A 17,488-nucleotide genomic window follows, 5' to 3' on the forward strand; every position below is an offset into this window, starting at 1 on the left:
CCTGTAAAGACTTGTAACACTAATATTCATCAGGAGTGAAAAACTTCTTGTTTTTACTACATTCACATTCTCATGACGCAAATATGGAACTTTGTCTTCTTGTGCTCCTGCAACCTGGATGAGTCTGAATGAGACTCCTCTTCCTCCTTCTCCTCTCTTCCTCCTCTCCCTCCTCTCCCCTGAAGGTTAAATGGACTTTATTGCCTGAAATGTTTTGTTTTGGTTGTGATGTTAAAGTGAAACAGGGATGCAAGTTCATAGTGTTTTAGCATCCTGATGAACATACACACACACACATGCTTCAGCTGTGTGTGTCTGATTGTGTCTGATTGTGCTTGATTGTGTTTGATTGTGTCTGATTGTGTCTGATTGTGTCTGATTGTGTCTGGCTCACTGCTGTGTTGTTTTTTCCATTTGACCTGAGTTTTGTGTAGATATGGATTGTGTTAGATGATGAGACGCACGCTGTGTCTGTCTGTGTGTGTGTGTGTGTGTGTGTGTCTGTGTGTGTGTCTGTGTCTGTGTGTGTGTGTGTGTGTGTGTGTGTGTGTGTGTGTGTCTGTGTCTGTGTGTGTGTGTGTGTGTGTGTGTGTGTGTGTGTGTGTGTGTGTCTGTGTGTGTGTGTGTCTGTGTGTGTGTGTGTCTGTGTGTTTGTGTGTGTGTGTGTGTGTGTGTGTGTCTGTGTCTGTGTCTGTGTCTGTGTCTGTGTGTGTGTGTGTCTGTGTGTGTGTGTGTCTGTGTCTGTGCCTGTGTGTGTGTGTGTGTGTGTGTGTCAGACTAAACTGTGAGTATTTTATTTTGTGATCATCAGATTTATTTATCTTGTTAAACAAACACACATGAAAACAAATGTACTTTCTTTAGTTTCTATAATGATTTAAAAACATGAGAGAGAGAGAGAGAGAGAGAGAGAGAGAGAGAGAGAGAGAGGGAGGGAGGGAGGGAGGGAGGGAGAGACGGAGAGAGAGGGAGGGAGGGAGGGAGGGAGGGAGGGATGGAGGGAAGGAAAGAGGGAGGGAGGGAGAGGGAGAGAGAGAGAGAGAGGGATAGCAGAGAAAGAGAAAGAGAGAGAGAGAGAGAGAGAGAGAGAGAGACGGAGAGAGAGAGAGGGACGGAGGGAAGGAGAGAGAGACGGAGAGAGAGGGAGGGAGGGAGAGACGGAGAGAGAGAGAGAGAGAGAGAGAGAGAGAGAGAGAGAGAGAGAGAGAGAGAGACACACACACACATGGATTAACGTGCACAAACACAGAAGCAGCAAAGAGCAGATGTGGCAAAGAGCCAAACTCAGCGTTTGTTCACTCAAATGATGGGGGGGGGGGGGGTGGTGAGGAAGAGGAGGCAGGAGGAAGGATGAAGGATATCTGAGGATGTGGGCGGTGGTGAAAGACAGATTTAAGGAGAAGAGGTAGTGATGGAGGTCTGGTGTGGGGAGGAGGATGGGGGGTTAGGGGTCTGTGTAGACTCCTGGGGTCTTAGACACACACACACACACACACACACACACACTGCTGTGTTTACAGAGGAGATTAGAGCGTTCCAGTCTGTACCTCATCTTAGCAGAGGAGCTTCACACGTGTGAACCATGAGAGGAATGTACACGGATGTGTGTGTGAAGCCACACGCCTGACCCACGAGGAGAAAGAGCCCCAACACGCCGTCACCTTCAAATCTCACATGTGACGTGTGTGTGATGTGTTTTAGTCTCACACTGACACATTCAGGGTTATTGAAAACTTTAAATGGTTTATACTGTTCATTTCCTATTTGGGGGCTTTGGCCTGAACAGCACACACACACTAGGTGTCAGTTTGTCTGTATGTGTGTGTGTGTGTGTGTGTGTGTGTGTGTGTGTGTGTGTGTGTTTCCTGCAGCAGTCCAAAGACTTAGAATCCAGAAGAATGGACTGGTCCATTTCTCCCACATGTGTCCTGTAGTGACTTTGTTCTCCTCATCACTGTCCTGTGGTCAAACCGAGTGAATGGATGAATCTGTGTCACACAGTTGTGATGTGGAACACAAAGTGTTGATCTGTGAGCATTTAGCTTCAAATCTAACCACTTTGAATGGTTGGTCTGCTGCGTTATAACATATTATAGGTTGATCTTCATTTAGGTTCAGATGGTTCACAGCTTCCCTCATGTGTGAGTGGATACACACACACACACACACACACACACACACTGATGCAACATGTGTTGAAGACAGAACATTGTAACACACATTCTCGGGTTTCGCCTGAATATTTAACCATCTGGGCTCCGAGCTCACACCTCACACACACACACACACACACACACACACACACACACAGATGATTGTGTTACACCTCACCTCCAGTCAGACGTGTAGGTGAAGCAGATTTACTCCTCTTGCTGTCTAATTGTTTATCAGAAGTTTGTTTGCTGCCTAAGTTTCTAATCTTTCATGTTCTTTAGCTTCTTCTATGTAATTAGTTTATTAAAAACAGAGGCTTGTGTTAAAGTTGAAGCTCAGCTTTTTCTGCCCTCTCAGTGACGTCTGCAGTGTGATGACTGATAACATGTTGATGTGTGTGTGGTCACAGTGATAAGTGTGTGTCACAGTGATAAGTGTGTGTGTGTGTGTGTGTGTGTGTGTGTGTGCGTGCGTGCGTGCGTGCGTGTGGTTGGTGGTGCAGACCAGGGCTTTGGCAATCAGCCAGTTGATGATGATCAGTCAAAGCTCCATGTTAATCCTCTGCCTGTGCTTCGTGTTGCAGTGGTTTCCTAAACTGTGGCACAGGGCACAGAATGGGTCACCAGAGGAATTCTGCAGGCCTGTGTTTATGACTTATTTGGGGATGTAATCTTCTGCAAATCCGCTGTAGTTTTGTCCCGCGTTTGTGTTTGATTTTAGATGTAAAAACTTCTTTCTGTCTGCTCGTCCAGTCTGAGTCAAAGTTCCTCCAGAGCAGGAGGACAAGGAGCTTCTTAAGTTGGGACGTGTCATGAGGACCCACAGCCTCCACTGCATTAGGTTATCATTTCTATCTTTTCTCACGCCAGCTGGCACAATAGCCGGAGCCGCTTCCTGCCCACAATTGCCCCGTGTTGTAAACAAGCCGCTCACTGATTTGATGGGAATTTGAAACAGAACTTCTCACAATATAAAACCTGAAACCATTGTGAAGCCGTGAAGCTCGGCGGCTCTCAGCTGAATGTCACGGGAGACGTCTGGTATCGGCTCGGTCACCGCGTTGGTTTGGAGTGGAGAGGCGTGTGAACTAAAGCTGCTCTCAAAGAGCCTGAGTCACTTGGAGGTCACAGCGGGGAGAGCTCCCGCTTTTCTCATTTTACATCCCTTCACATTTGAAGCTTATATAAACTGTGTGTCAGGTTATCCGGGCGTTTCCAGCCCAGAGGTTCTGGTCCCGTCGGCCCGCACGCCGTTGCCAGTATGGAGCACCTGTTTGGAACACAGCCTCCGCCTCTCAGTCGGGCCGGAACACAATCCTTCATTACAAGCTCCTCTGACACGGTGAACAAAAGAGCAGAAGACTCATCTGACTAATGGCACGATCCTCTGGCTGTCAGCTGAAGTAATGGCTTCCTGTGTTGTTCACAGCTAAAGCCCGCGATCTTGTTCCCTAGTTTCTGTAGTAAGACTTGTAAATGTTTCTCCACACCGACTCTAAAGCAAAATAAGAAGTCAAGTTATGGAAAATGTGGACTAAAGTAAGCCTGCTTCATTTCTGTGCCAACAATCAAATGGGGGGAAATCAAAATAAGCCAAACTTTTCAATCTCGTATGGAGTTACTGCCAACTCTCTATAAGCTGCAGATTTAGAGTTTATAGTTTCTATCTGAACATCACACAACCTGGTGACACACACAAACTGTTAGAGGTCAGGTTTCAAGCAGGCGCTCTTCATCATGAGTGAGTGTTTGAAAGTGCGGCCTGTAGAGCAGCACGGTAGAGCAGCACTGTAGCTCCTCTCTTGTCTGTTTCATCTCTGGTTGCGTAGAGCGCTCAGAGTGAACCCGACGCTTGTTTATACAGATAATGAGCTGCACAGAACTGGAACGGCTCTACTCGTCCAGTTTGGCTTTTGTAGTTGATGGACCGGGCTGGAACCCTAACCCTGGAACCCTAACCCTGGAACCCTAACCCTGGAACCCTAACCCTGGAACCCTAACCCTGGACTCACGGGCGACAGGGAAGACGCGAAACGTGAGAGAGCGGCGGTCGGATCACATATCGACCACACACACACCAGTTTAATGCATCTTCTGTCCTCTTGTTCTCCCCACTCCTACATCACTGTCTACTCTGGAGAGTACACCTTAATGTGACACACACACACACACACACACACACACACACACACACACCCTTCTTTCAGAACTTTCAGGATGCATTTATCTTTGTAAATTTCTTCATCAGCAGATGTGTGAGGTGAAGTTGATGTGTTGAGAATCAAAGGTGCAGTTCCCTTTGTTAACCACACTAATTTAACCCTTTCTTCTCCTACATCAGCAGCTCAATAGATTTCCCTGTCATTGGCTCAGAAGTTGTTTGGGTTTTATTCCCACAAAACAAACTCTTGATATGGGCGACCGTGGTTCTAGGGTTAGACTCTAACCCTAAGTGCGCGCATCAAAATTAGCGATCTTCCAGTCGGTCTTGCGAGGCCAGATCACCGGATCGGCTCGCAGACTTATTAAGTGAAGTTGGATAATTTCCCACGGCACACTCGTGTGCCGCGGCACACCAGTTGAAAAACACTGGGTTAGAGGGTCAGAGGGTTATAGGTTTAGGGTCAGAGGGTTAGGGGCTTGCAGCAGGGTCAGGGTCAGGGTCAGGGTCGGGCCTGCCTAGTTGGTCTGTAGCTTTCTGACATCACAGCTTGTTGACTGTTCACATAGTTATCAGGATACACCCCATTGTGCAGTATATTTATTTATTAATAATTAAATGAATAAAATGTGGTACAAAAATAAAGCAGTAATGTAATGTAAGCTGATGTTTGGTTGATCTCCTCGGGTCGATGTAGCTTCACCTGTTTGTTCTTAAATGAGCCCAGGTGTTTGGATTTGAACGACAAAGTATCACATTACAGAAATAAATAACATTTATTCATTTTGTAAAAACAGAATAAATATCAATAAGTTAAGTTAAGATTTTATAAATAGTATTCATGAGTGTATAACTTTTGCCATGTAACATATTTGTTCTTCTGTGTTAGAGACACATGGACCCAGAAGAGGTTTGGGTCATGATGTCAATCTCTCCTTCTCTTCTCATGGATTCCTCTGCTGATGGACTCAAGTCAACACATCAACCTAAAATGTTTCCCCCAAAATGTTCAAATATAAAGATTCATTCAACTTCATTGTGTGTTGAATATGAAAGAACACAAAGCCTGAGAGCAGCTTTCACTCCCTACACACAGCCGCACTTCCTGGCCGAGTGCTTCCTCACAGTGTGGTAGATGAGGTTGTCATCCAGGAAAGAGAGGTCATCGTCAAACGCTATTGGCCGACAGCAAGCGTGCGGGGGCGTGTCTTTGGACGGAAGCTTCCTGTTGTGAATGAGATTGTAGAGGATTTTGTCGTAATTGGTCTCAGACTTCCTGCAGGGTCCAGAGCAGTACCTGAATATCATTTCCTCTCCTGAGGTGTAGCCCAGGCCGAGGTCCGTCACGTTAAGGTGGATCTGTTTCAGCACGCATCCCTGTCCTCGTCCACTTCCTCTTCCTCTGAGTTTCCTCCCCGTCTCTTCCCCCCTGGCCCCTCCCCTTCCTGTTATACTACTTACCTCCGTCTTTCTCTGCCGTCTGTGTCGAGTCCTGGAGTTCAAGTTAAGTTTGGAGGGGGAGGTGGAAGATGAGGACGAGGTGGGCGAGGACGGGGCGGGTGAGGAGGAGCGACGTATTCTGCTGATGGTCACTTTGATGAGGTCCACCACGTCTTCAAACTCTTTGGGGAGGGGCGCCTTCATCCTGCCTGTAACACATTAAGAGATATGGCGCTCTGACAAAGGATGTCTCATTTTGGACCCAACATCTTGTTTCACTTTGCAACATCGCTGCTTTGTAGTGTGAGTCTGTGTGATGTGAAGTGAACTTCACCTCAGAAATGAAGGTTACAAACTGTGCTTGTATACATTGATACAGTATACAACCTGTTACACCGTCTACTGTCATCTGACAGTATGAAATGAGGCGGAGCTAAGAAATGAAATGAGGCGGAGCTAAGAAATGAGATGAGGCGGAGCTAAGAAATGAGATGAGGCGGAGCTAAGAAATGAGATGAGGCGGAAGTTTAGGGGCCATAAAGACTCTCAAACCATAGTAGACAGCATTTGCTCTTATTTTTTTAAGTAAATAGTTAATTGATAACAGATTTATTATTAAAATGATCAAAGGTTAATCATATGCTGCAAATTTGTCACAGGCATTTTTTTTAAATTCTTTATTTTCTTTATTATTCGTATGTATTTACATATTATATAGTGAGCTACAGTTTGCAACATTGGTAAGATAAATCATGACCTTAGTTTAATGAGGTTCCTCCTGTGCAGAGCTTTAAGTTTGGACACAGGCATAGACCATCTAACCCTAAACTAACCTTAAACTTACTCTAAACTAAATCTGTCTACTGCAGAAGTTATCTGGACCTCAACTTTGCTTGTTGATCTGAAATGTAACACAATGTTGCATCTTCAGGAGGAGACGGCTCTGACAGAACCGCGCGTCCTGTTCTGCTGGACAGCTGAGACCAGAGCTCAGTGAAGGACTGAAGGTAAATGGAGTCGAGGCTCTTACCGGCCGGGGGCCCCTCGGTGTCCTCTGCACCTGCACCTGCCCCAGCGGGGGTCCTGTCCGGGGTAGAGGCTGCCAGGAGCGGCGGGAGCTCTAGCGGGCTCTCGGCGGTTCTGCGCGGGTTCGGGCCGGCGTGCACGGCGCTCAGCAGAATCAAACATGCGGTCAGACTATCCCATGACTTCATTGTCCACCTCAGTCCGACTGAAGGACATGGCGCGATGCCAAATCAACAGGTCAGGACGCAACAGCTGGAGAGGAAGAGGAGGGTGAAGACGCGCTCACTGCGTTATCCAGAGGAAGAGCACAACATGACTGAGACACCCGAACCCGACATGGAAACATCGAGTGAAAACAAGGAGCGAAGGAAACGACACTTCCGGCGTAAAGCGACGTTGCGACGAAGACGAAGTTGCGACTCCAAACTTGAGAGTCGTTGAGTCGGGTTGAGTCGGTGTGAATAGACGAAGATCGAGGCTGAGGAGCAGGGATGGGGCGTGGCTGTGACGTCACACGGCCAGCCGCCTCCCATACACACCAACAGAGATGGAGTCCAGTCTCACGCTTTCTGGCTCGATTGGACTGATTGGACTTTGGAATCCTCTCTTCTAAACAGAACGGATTCAATGTTCATGAGTTCAACTTTCACTCTGGTTTGATGGGCAGATGACGTCACATCAGTAACTGCTGATGTTGGTTGAACTTCAGCATCCTCAGCTCAAAGTGTCTTTGGTCCATGAACTTTGTTCTGTGTGCTGAATATTAATGACATTGTGATGAAGGCTTTGATTCTCTGCTTGGTGTTGAGTTGGTTGATAAAAGTTTAAACCTGCAGGACAGAGAGCAAGCAGCAAACATTCATAAGAAACACATGAATGCCTGCTTGTTTTCAGTCAAACATTCACACACCAAAGTGTCTCACTGAAGTCCCTGCTTCAGTTGGTTGAGCTCTAAGCTCACAGCCGTCTGAGCTGCAGGTTTGCTGGTTTGCAGTCATTTTTCATGGCTTTAAATGAACGACTCCAGAATAATGTGTCATCTCTGATAATGCTGTGTCTGATTGGAGATCTGTGAATACAAACACAGAATGATAGTTTAGTCCAGCTATTTATCATTCATTCATCCATCCATCCATCCATCCATCCATCCATCCATGAGGTGATGATTCTGTTCAGGGAGTGTGTGTGTCTGCACACACGCACGCACACACGCGCAGACACACACGCGCGGACACACACACACACACACACACACACACACACACACACACACACACAGACAGACAGACAGACAGACAGACAGACAGACACACACACACATACAGCTGAGTGAACTCAGACTCACATGGAGCTGTGAGCACATTTATACATTTATACATTTATACATTTATAGTTCAGACTCAGACGCAGAGACGTAAACGCTTCCCTCTGTGTGATCACACAGACAACATGGATCTGAGGATCTGAGGATCTGAACCAGAGATTCAGGTCTTGATTGTCAACTTCAGGTGACTTCCTCTACCTCATCCTCCTTTAGACAGAACTGAGTTGTTTATTTCTTGTACTTCTTCTTGTACTTAAGTAAAGTGAAGACTTTATTAAATTCTGACTGAATGCAGCACCAGAGGCACATTTACACAACATGTGTTTCACTTTCACATACATGACACAACATGAGCAGAACATGCACATGTGTAAACATACAACACACCCACACACACTTGGAATGTGGTGTTTGATGAAACCGCATGTTTCTCGTGCTTGATCACTTCCTGTACTCAACTACATCTGTCATACAAAATCCATCTGACCTCCAAACTCCTGTAGCTGTAAAGTCACAAACAATCACAGCTGAGCTTCTGCTTGTGTTTGCACCAATTACAACCTCAGCCAACAGACTCCCCTCTCCCGTCCGACGAGGCGCAGGGATCAATCTGTGGCAGAGCTCTAAGTGTAGCTGGCAGACATGTTGGGCCTCAGCTTGACTCTCATATAACAGACTGATTACATCATCAGCCTACGTGACACTGCAGCCCCAGAAGGCTGAGCTTGTGAGGGGGGGATAGATTATTGTGCTCAGATGTTCACCCCCCCCCCCTCGGACCAAGTACCTTTGAGCAAGGCAGCACATCACAATACATCTCCACCAAAAGAAGAACAACTCCAAAGTAAAGCCTGAGTGTTGTGGCTGGTTTGAGTGATCCTGAGCCCAACTTCAGCCCTGAGCCCGACCTGCTTTAAAATGAGAATAATGCCACTAAACAGTGTCTTCATGGTTTTTAATGTTCTTTTATCTTGTTTACCACCAGGTGAGCTTCATGAGCGTCACACACACCACTGTCCTGCATGAAAGGAGAGCGTCAGTTAAGCGTCTGATCATGATGAGTGACGACCCTGTCGACCCATCGTCTACATATATAATGTCTGTTCTTGGTCAGGGTGAACTTCAATCATAGTGAGCTGAGCTTTAATTCAATTCCTTCACAATGTCAATTGTCATAAAAAAACATAGGTGAAGCTTTCAAATCCACAATCCACTTGAAAGAAAGTAGAGCCTCCTGTGTGTTAATGCTAATAAAGAGCTCTAAAGATTTCTCTCCCTTGGCCTTGATTCTGTAGTCATTCGTGTGTTGGAGGTATTATTAAATACAGCGCGTCCGTGTGTTTGACAAAGTAATTCACAGCACATGTAGCTTGGTGCTGTGGAGCCTGAGGGTGAGAGATCAGACCACAGGAGCTGGGAGCTCAAATCTCCTCTGGGATTTCAGCTCAAACTGTTATGACATTTGTACTTCTTCTCCTCTGCTTGTCTCCAGGTTTGTAATTGTGAAGTCTTGTATTTATTTCCATTAAGCTGCTCTTCTAACTCCTGAATATGTTTCAGTTTGTTTCCTCATGAGTGTGATAACTGAGACAAACAGCAGATCAATGAAAGTGGAAAGAAATATTTAGGTTGAACTAAAGCTCGCCATCACACTGTGTGCATGCAGGACTGAGGTGCAGCCACTAGTGGGCACTGTTTACTGCCTTATTAACCAGTCTCTTACTCATTGCGCGTGAGTGCGTGTGTTCGTGCAAGATATCTGAATGATTATGTGTGTGTTTGTGTCATTTAAAGACTTTGGGTCACACTGTCATGTGCTGATGGAGAACATTTTATCTTTATATATCAAATATATCCACTTTCTGAAGTTGAATAAAGAAAAAAAAACTTTCACCATCTAGTTTCTTTGAACTTTGAAATTAAGGAAAATTGTCCAGTTGGCTCTCAGAGAGAAAATCTTTCAGTTTAGTTGGTCTGGAGTCTAATAGTTCTCCAAGTGTTTGAAATAATAATAAGTTCTCTATACACTCTTTTCTGCCCCATTTTAAATACAAACATCCAGTGTTCCATCCATGTCTCTATCTTTATATACGACACCTGATGGCCCAATTGTTTTCTTTATTTTTCCTTGAGGTTGAACATGAATGACGTTGAACTCCATTCATCTCAGAACAACATGGCTGTATGTTGGTGGGTTAGGGAAGGGCGCAGATGGAGAAGAGAGAGCAGAGGAGACATGAACTTCTAAATCATGCGATCACAGTAATGAAGCACGGGTTCATGTTTATGTGCAGCACTATTCAGCGTGAAAGACACTCAGTCCCTGATTACTTTGCTCCTCTTGCAGCTCTGAATTCAGCTGATAAGCCGCATGGAGTGTTTAGCCAGTCTGCAGATGTGCATGAGCGGCTCTGTACTCTGAACCGGGTTGTGGGGAGCTGATGCCTCATTTATTCTGTCAGCAGTTTACCACAGGGCCAGAGTTCCAGTTGTGTCAGGGGTCTTGGGTTGTGTCTAGCTGGTGGTCTGACCGGACTGGAAGTGCAACAGATCACATCCTGCCATGCACTGAGTGTATTTGTATGGATCACATCCCTCTCAGAGTGTAGAGCACTTCACTGCATGCAGATCTACCACAAACACAAATCATCACAAAACAAAGTCATTCCATCTGCATCAGGAGAATCTGAGCACCGGGAGCTCAGACCTGAACATCACAGAAACCAAACAACCATCAAACAAACCCACCGACTCTCCAGGACTCAGCTATCTGTCTACACTTAAAGGACATGGACACTCCTCTGAGGACAATAATGTCCACATCCTGGACAGGAGTCAAAGAGGCAATCTATGTAAATATAGAGAAGTCGTCTCTAAACAGAGGAGGAGGTCTGGGACACGTTGCTCTCTCGTCCCTCCCCAGGGCCAAACAATCATTCAGCCTCTAATGAACATCGTTGCAGCAGAAAGGAAAGTCCCACCTGTGGCCATTAGGGGGCGCCAATCCCTCTAACGACCATCATCACAGCCAGGAGGACCAATCAGGAGTATCAACCACCCTAATTATGCCCAATCAGGAGGAGTATCAACCACCCTGACTACGACTCCACAGAGGTCCAAACCTGTGAGTCCCCACCAGTCTGCCAGAATATTACAGTACAAGGTTCCACCTGGAGAAGAAGAAGAAAGGAGAAGAGAGAGAGAAGATGAAGCATGAACCAGAGAAGCTGAGGAACAAGTCTAAAGAATGAAGAGGATGACCGGGAGAAGATGGAAACAGGAAGTCAGACAACCTCAGGGTTCACTGGTCAGGGTCAAGCTGGTCAAGGACCACACACACACACACACACACACACACACACACACACACACACACACACACACACACACACACACACACAGGTCTGTTGAGACCTTGTGTCTGCGTAGAGACGCTCTCCATCTGTGTGCAGTGTGCGGATTAGACTCGTGTGATCCTCTTAGCTGCTCACTGTCCTCGGTCCTCGGTTCTCACTCTGGTCCCTCGGCCCGTCTCCTGCTGTCTAACACACCGGCGCGAGCGTGACAAGACCAACGAGATTCACACGGAAAAGAGAAGAAGAAGAAGCGAGAAGCGTCTTTAAACTTTTAGTTCCGTGTCACGCGTGGAGCTTCAGAGCGTCCACTGCGCGTAAACACACACACACACACACACACACACACACACACACACACACACACACACACACACACACACACACACACACAGCTGATCTTTTGCAAACTGTAATCTTATCAGTGTGAAGTCTCTGCTGCGGATCTCCAGGCGGGTCCGTGTGTGTGGCTCTCTCTCTCTTGTGTGTGTGTGTGTGTGTGTGTCTCTGTGTGTCTCTCTCTCTGTGGGTGTGTGTGTGTGTCTCTCTCTCTCTCTTTCTGTGTGTCTGGGTGGCGTTAGCGGCCAGTTTGGGATAAACGCGGAGTGAAGTTTCGTCAGAGGAGAACAGAGTTCCTCACGCGTTTGGATGTGGAACTAAAATGAACATTTGAGTCTTTGGACAGAAGAAGACACGATGGCGTCCACACGTGAAGACAGGAGCAGGACTTTCTTCTTCTTACTGCTCGTCGCCTCCTGCACGGTCAGCGTTTGCTTCAGCGCAAGAAGATCAAATGTTCGGAGATCTGGTAAGTTGATTGACAGTTTATTCATCATTCCAGCCTTCGTGTCCAAGCTTGATAACTAATGAGCGTGATTAGAGATCATTGATCCTTTAGAATGTCACAGTGAGTCAGAGTCTTTCAGATTACTGGACTCATTGTGTTCTCAGGCAGTATAGTGTCTATCAATATATCAATATATCAATATATCAATATCTGTCTCTGTGTACATCAGGGCTGTGTTTATTTGTATGAAAGTATTCTTTAAGTTAGTTTTTCCATCACAGTTTGGACTTTAATGAGGTCAGCAGGTCTCTGAGCAGGACGGTCAACAAGAGAGAGAGAGACAGACAGACAGACAGACAGACAGACAGACAGACTTCGCGCTGCAGCTACTTCCCTCTTTCTTTGATAGCTCTTCCTCTTCTTCTTCTCTATTTCATTCTTTGTTATGCTATCTGTCACTTTCCCATCTCTGCTGTTATCACTTCATTTCTCTACCTCTCTCCATCACTTTGCTGTCTGTCTGTCTGTCTGTCTGTCTGTCTGTCTGTCTGTCTGTCTGTCCCTCGCTGCCCTGCAGTCATATAGACTGTGAGCTGCTGTCTGTCTGTCCTCCACATGGACTCAGAGGACAGCAGCTCTGTCTTCATGACTGCAGTGACCTTACACATTCTTGAGGAGGGACAGATGTCCTCAGGGCTCCGTGTCCTAAAGAATCAGCCCTCAGTACTCCAGGACAAGATGTCTTTGTCTCTGGGATTTCATAATCTTTGTGTCAAACTTAAAACACAAAATATGGGTTAGATACAACGTTTCAATCATGAACTTATTTAACTAAGGAGCAGACATAAATGTGATGTTGTGTTGAGCGGTGGAAGGAAGTAGGAGATGCAGGTTGACTTGGTTTGATGGCTTCAGGCCAGAATCACTCCTATGTGCACCCAAGTTTAAAATGGACAAGAGGAACTCAGTCCAGGGTTTACTAACGTGTTAGTGTGCCAGACTGGTCTACAGGCTGGGATAAGGCTCCAGTCTCTCCGGGGCTGTGGGTTTGAATCCCCACAGGTTTGAGGTGGCACCCTGGCTCAGTGGTTAGCACTCTATCCCCTCAGTGGGGTCCTGGGTTTGATTCCCGGCCAGGATCTTTCTGTGTGTGTTCCTCCTTGTGCTTCCTGCTGCAGAAGGGGGACGACATCTTCCAGCAGCATCAAGCCACTCAGGTTCCTCCTTCAGCTTGTTGCTGCACCTTAGAGAGATTTTAGAGAATAGCACTATTATGAAGGCTTCAAAATCAACATGGCCACACCCTTTACTTCTGCTCACTGACAGCTGTTTGGGATGTGCATGCATGTTTCAGAGGTGATTATTGTGAGCATCAGTAGAATCTGGTCTCTGTCCCTGCCCTGTCCCCGTCTCCGTCCCCGTCTCCATCTCCATCTCCATCTCCGTCTCTGCCTCTGTCTCCATCTCCGTCCCCGTCTCCATCTCCCTCTCTGTCTCCGTCTGTATCCAAGGTGGAGTATCAGTTGAATCTGGAGGTGAATTAAGTCCCTCTAGTGCCCAAACATCCACCAAACCTGTAGGGCCTTCAAGACCTATAGTGCATTTATTGACATGGATATTGATTGAAAAGAGATAAGTGCTATGACATCATCTATCTCTCTGTGAAGACATTGGGTTATTGACTGAAGAAGATTCAGGGCAACAGGAGGAGGTCGGTCACGGAGGAGGGAGAAGACAGAGACCAGAAATAAAGAGAAATAAAGAGAATAAAGAGAAAAGAAATATAGAGTAACAAAGAGAGTGGAAAGAGGAAAAGAGTGAGTGTGTAACGACAGCAGAGTTCCTTGTTTGGCACTTTAAAGCTCATGTTTGGCTTTTGGGTCTCATTTATTTTGAAATTGAAAGTGTGAATTACATCATAAACATGAAAACTGTTTAGATCGAATACAACTTTTTTTTTACAACCAGGTGATGAGAATTGACTTCTATGGCATTTCTGGCTAGTCTGTCCCTGTCCCTGTCTCTGTCCCTGTCCCTTTCTCTGTCCCTGTCCCTGTCCCTGTCTCTGTCCCTGTCCCTGTCCCTGTCCCTGTCCCTGTCTCTGTCTCTGTCCCTTTCTCTGTCCCTGTCCCTGTCCTTGTCCCTGTCCCTGTCCCTGTCCCTGTCTCTGTCCCTGTCCCTGTCCCTGTCCCTGTCTCTGTCCCTGTCCCTGTCTCTGTCCCTGTCCCTGTCCCTGTCCCTGTCTCACCCTATGAGTGTGGTGAGTGTGTATTAGCTCTGCCATGACTTGTCATCTAGTCCAGGTTGTTGTTGGACAGGTTGCAGTCCTGTGTAAGCGTGTGATCAGGACACGAGGACATGAAGTGTGTGATCAGGACACGAGGACATGAAGTGTGTGATCAGGACACGAGGACATGAAGTGTGTGTTCAGGACACGAGGACATGTTTTGAGGACCTGGGTGTTCTGTGATGTATGCTTCCTATCTTACATGTATGTCCAGGGCTCCTGTGTGCTCATGGTCCCCTCACATGTGCAGTAGTTCATAAGGGCCATGATGGTTTGCACCTATAGACCACACGTATGTGACACGTGTGTGTGTAATCAGGATCTTTCAAGTAGCAAAGGAGCTGATGATTCCAAGTCCCAGACCATGAGAGCAGTGGACAGAGTCTCTTATCATAACTCATCACACAGCTGCTGTCTCCTTCAAACACACTCAGGGGGTGAAGAGGTCCTCTGGCCCGATGGAGAGATGTTACAGCAGACACACCACATACCAGTCAGGCGTGTTTACGCTCCTTAGAACCATGAACACATCATCAGAGCACAGAACTCTGTACATGTTCAGTGTTGAAGAGTTTGATTCTTTTACTTTGATCCAGCTTTGAACCACATATGATGCATTCACCATCAATCAACACTGAGCCTGTTGTCTTTACCTTTCTCAGATCGTCTCAGTCCTCCGTTAGACATTCAGCTGGAGACGGTCAACTGCACGTCCTTCAGCGTACGATGGAAGATGCCCCGCCGCCACGTCAGCACCATCACAGGCTACAAGGCAAGATGGCCGCTCACTAACTGGGAGAAAGTCTGAGGCTTTGACCAACATGTCATCAAACACAAGGTTTCACTGCTACACCAAGACATCCTCTGATTTAGGAAAAAGAGCTCAACCAAAGTCCTCTTCTGTTCTTCTTCCATGGACAGAAAAGAAGTTTGTATAAAATGATTTAATGGTGCACACACATACACACACACACACACACACACACACACACACACACACACACACACACACACACACACACACACACACACACACACACACACACACACACACACACACACACACACACACACACACACACACACACACACACACACACACAGGAGGTTGTTCTCTGCAAATCTTCATCACATTTCTGTACATTTGCTGACTCGTCTTTGCTCTTAAGGTCTCAAACACTCAGACGGCCTTCAGTCTGTTCCACTGCACAGATGAGACAGATGTGCTCTGTCATCTGTGTGTGAGCACATCCTTCCTTCCTCCCTTCCTTCCTTCCTTCCTTCCTTCCTTCCTTCCTTCCTTCCTTCCTTCCTTCCTTCCTCCCTACCTCTTAAGTGTTTTCTTCTTCTGTCAGTGTGTGTTGTGACCATATGTCTGCAGTAAGAGGATTAGTCTGCTCCCTCCTGTAGCTCCGTGACTCACAGATTAACATGTGTGCTCAACTGGCCAATCACATTGAAAGTTCATCAATAATCCTGTTTTCTTATATTTCCTCCTCATGATGCCTCTTTTAAATCGCCACTGCCACACATTGATAAAGGTTTTATGGTTTGAATAACATTGTTTCAGAATTGAAACAGGTTTGGTTTTTGTTATAAATTAAGCAACAATCTAATCAGTGATGATGATGATGATGAAGGCTCTCCTAGCACTAGTTATGCACAGTGTCTATGGAGCTCTGTGAAGAGACTGTGGACAGCCCACGTTTACACTTTGACCTCTGTCCCCTGCGTCTGACAGAAAACAAATAAAGACCAAAGAACCTTTAGAAAGTCCATGAGCCCAACAAATGTGCTGCTCATCGTTGGTTCTGATACCTGATGCCATCACATCCAGGTCCGCCTGGACCATTTGATTTGGTCTGAATTTGTGTGTGTGTGTGTGTGTGTGTGTGTGTGTGTGTGTGTGTGTGTGTGTGTGTGTGTGTGTGTGTGTGTGTGTGTGTGTGTGTGTGTGTGTGTGTGTGTGTGTGTGTGTGTGTGTGTGTGTGGCTCTTGCAGGTCTTCTACACAGAGATCAGGAGCAGCCGTCCAATGGGTGCAGCTTCTATACTGGAGGTTCCTCTCAGCTTGGACATGTTGACAACTGTGAGTAGACGAAGACTCAAAGTGCTCTGCTGTCTAACATGTCTCTGTCAAACCAGCAACACTAAAATATGTTGATGGTTTCTTCTTTCACTTCTTTCTTTCACACACATATTTTAAAGTTTGACATTTTCAGTCTGATGCACGCCGTCACTAATGAGTGTACCTGCTTTGATTTCCTCAAAGGGGCAGCTTGATGGACAGGCAGGTTTTGTAAGTATCATTTGGCTTTTTTTATAGAAATAGACCCTGTTTGACATTTATGTCTGGATTTGAAGAAGTTTCCACCCATCTGTGGAAGAAGATTATGAAAGAATCTGCAACTAGTAATTTAGTTTTCTCTGTCTCTTCCTCACTCTTTCTCCTTTTCTTTCATCCCCCCTAATCATACTCGCTCTCACTGTCTCTCTCTCTCTCTGCCTCTCTGCCTCTCTCTCTCTCTCTCTCTCTCTCTCTCTGTCTCTCTCTCTCTCTCTCTCCCTCTCTGTCTCTCTCTCTCTCTCTCTCTCTCTCTCTCTCTCTCTCTCTCTCTCTCTCTCTCTCTCTCGCTCTACATATATATATATATATATATACACATTATACATTCTGTTCATGACGTCTCGCAGGATGTGGAGGTTGGTAACTTAAAGGTGAAGACTAAATACAGAGTGAGTGTTGGTGCGTACGGCTGGGCAGGGGAGGGCCGACCCAGTATGCCCAGAGACATCAGCACTGCTTCACACGGTAACACACACACACACACACACACACACACACACACACACACACACACACACACACACACACCTTATATGGACAGGTCCAAGCACACATAACTCTTTTTGCCACATTTGACAGAGACAAATCAGTGTCAGAGACAGGTTGTATTT

General features: G+C 46.3%; 1 protein-coding gene and 1 pseudogene across 1 annotated transcript in view; one reads left to right on the plus strand and one right to left on the minus strand.

The window, feature by feature from the left end:
- Window positions 1–5,178: 5,178 nt before the first annotated feature.
- On the minus strand, window positions 5,179–6,968 carry LOC143016578 (glial cell line-derived neurotrophic factor pseudogene; annotated as a pseudogene).
- Window positions 6,969–11,779: 4,811 nt separating this feature from the next.
- Window positions 11,780–17,488, plus strand: part of egflam (EGF-like, fibronectin type III and laminin G domains) — an 18,695-nt gene continuing 12,986 nt past the window's right edge. The window contains exons 1-5 of the mRNA XM_076170977.1: window positions 11,780–12,265; window positions 15,194–15,303; window positions 16,533–16,619; window positions 16,803–16,829; window positions 17,225–17,342. Of these exons, the coding sequence (XP_076027092.1) occupies window positions 12,154–12,265; window positions 15,194–15,303; window positions 16,533–16,619; window positions 16,803–16,829; window positions 17,225–17,342 (454 nt within the window). The 5' untranslated portion in view covers window positions 11,780–12,153. The remainder of the gene's footprint in view (window positions 12,266–15,193; window positions 15,304–16,532; window positions 16,620–16,802; window positions 16,830–17,224; window positions 17,343–17,488) is intronic.

The sequence above is a fragment of the Genypterus blacodes genome, unplaced genomic scaffold, assembly GCF_046128005.1.
Source record: "Genypterus blacodes isolate CSIRO-AG114 ecotype Tasmania unplaced genomic scaffold, CSIRO-AGI_Gbla_v1 ptg000236l_1, whole genome shotgun sequence".
Lineage (NCBI taxonomy): Eukaryota > Metazoa > Chordata > Actinopteri > Ophidiiformes > Ophidiidae > Genypterus > Genypterus blacodes.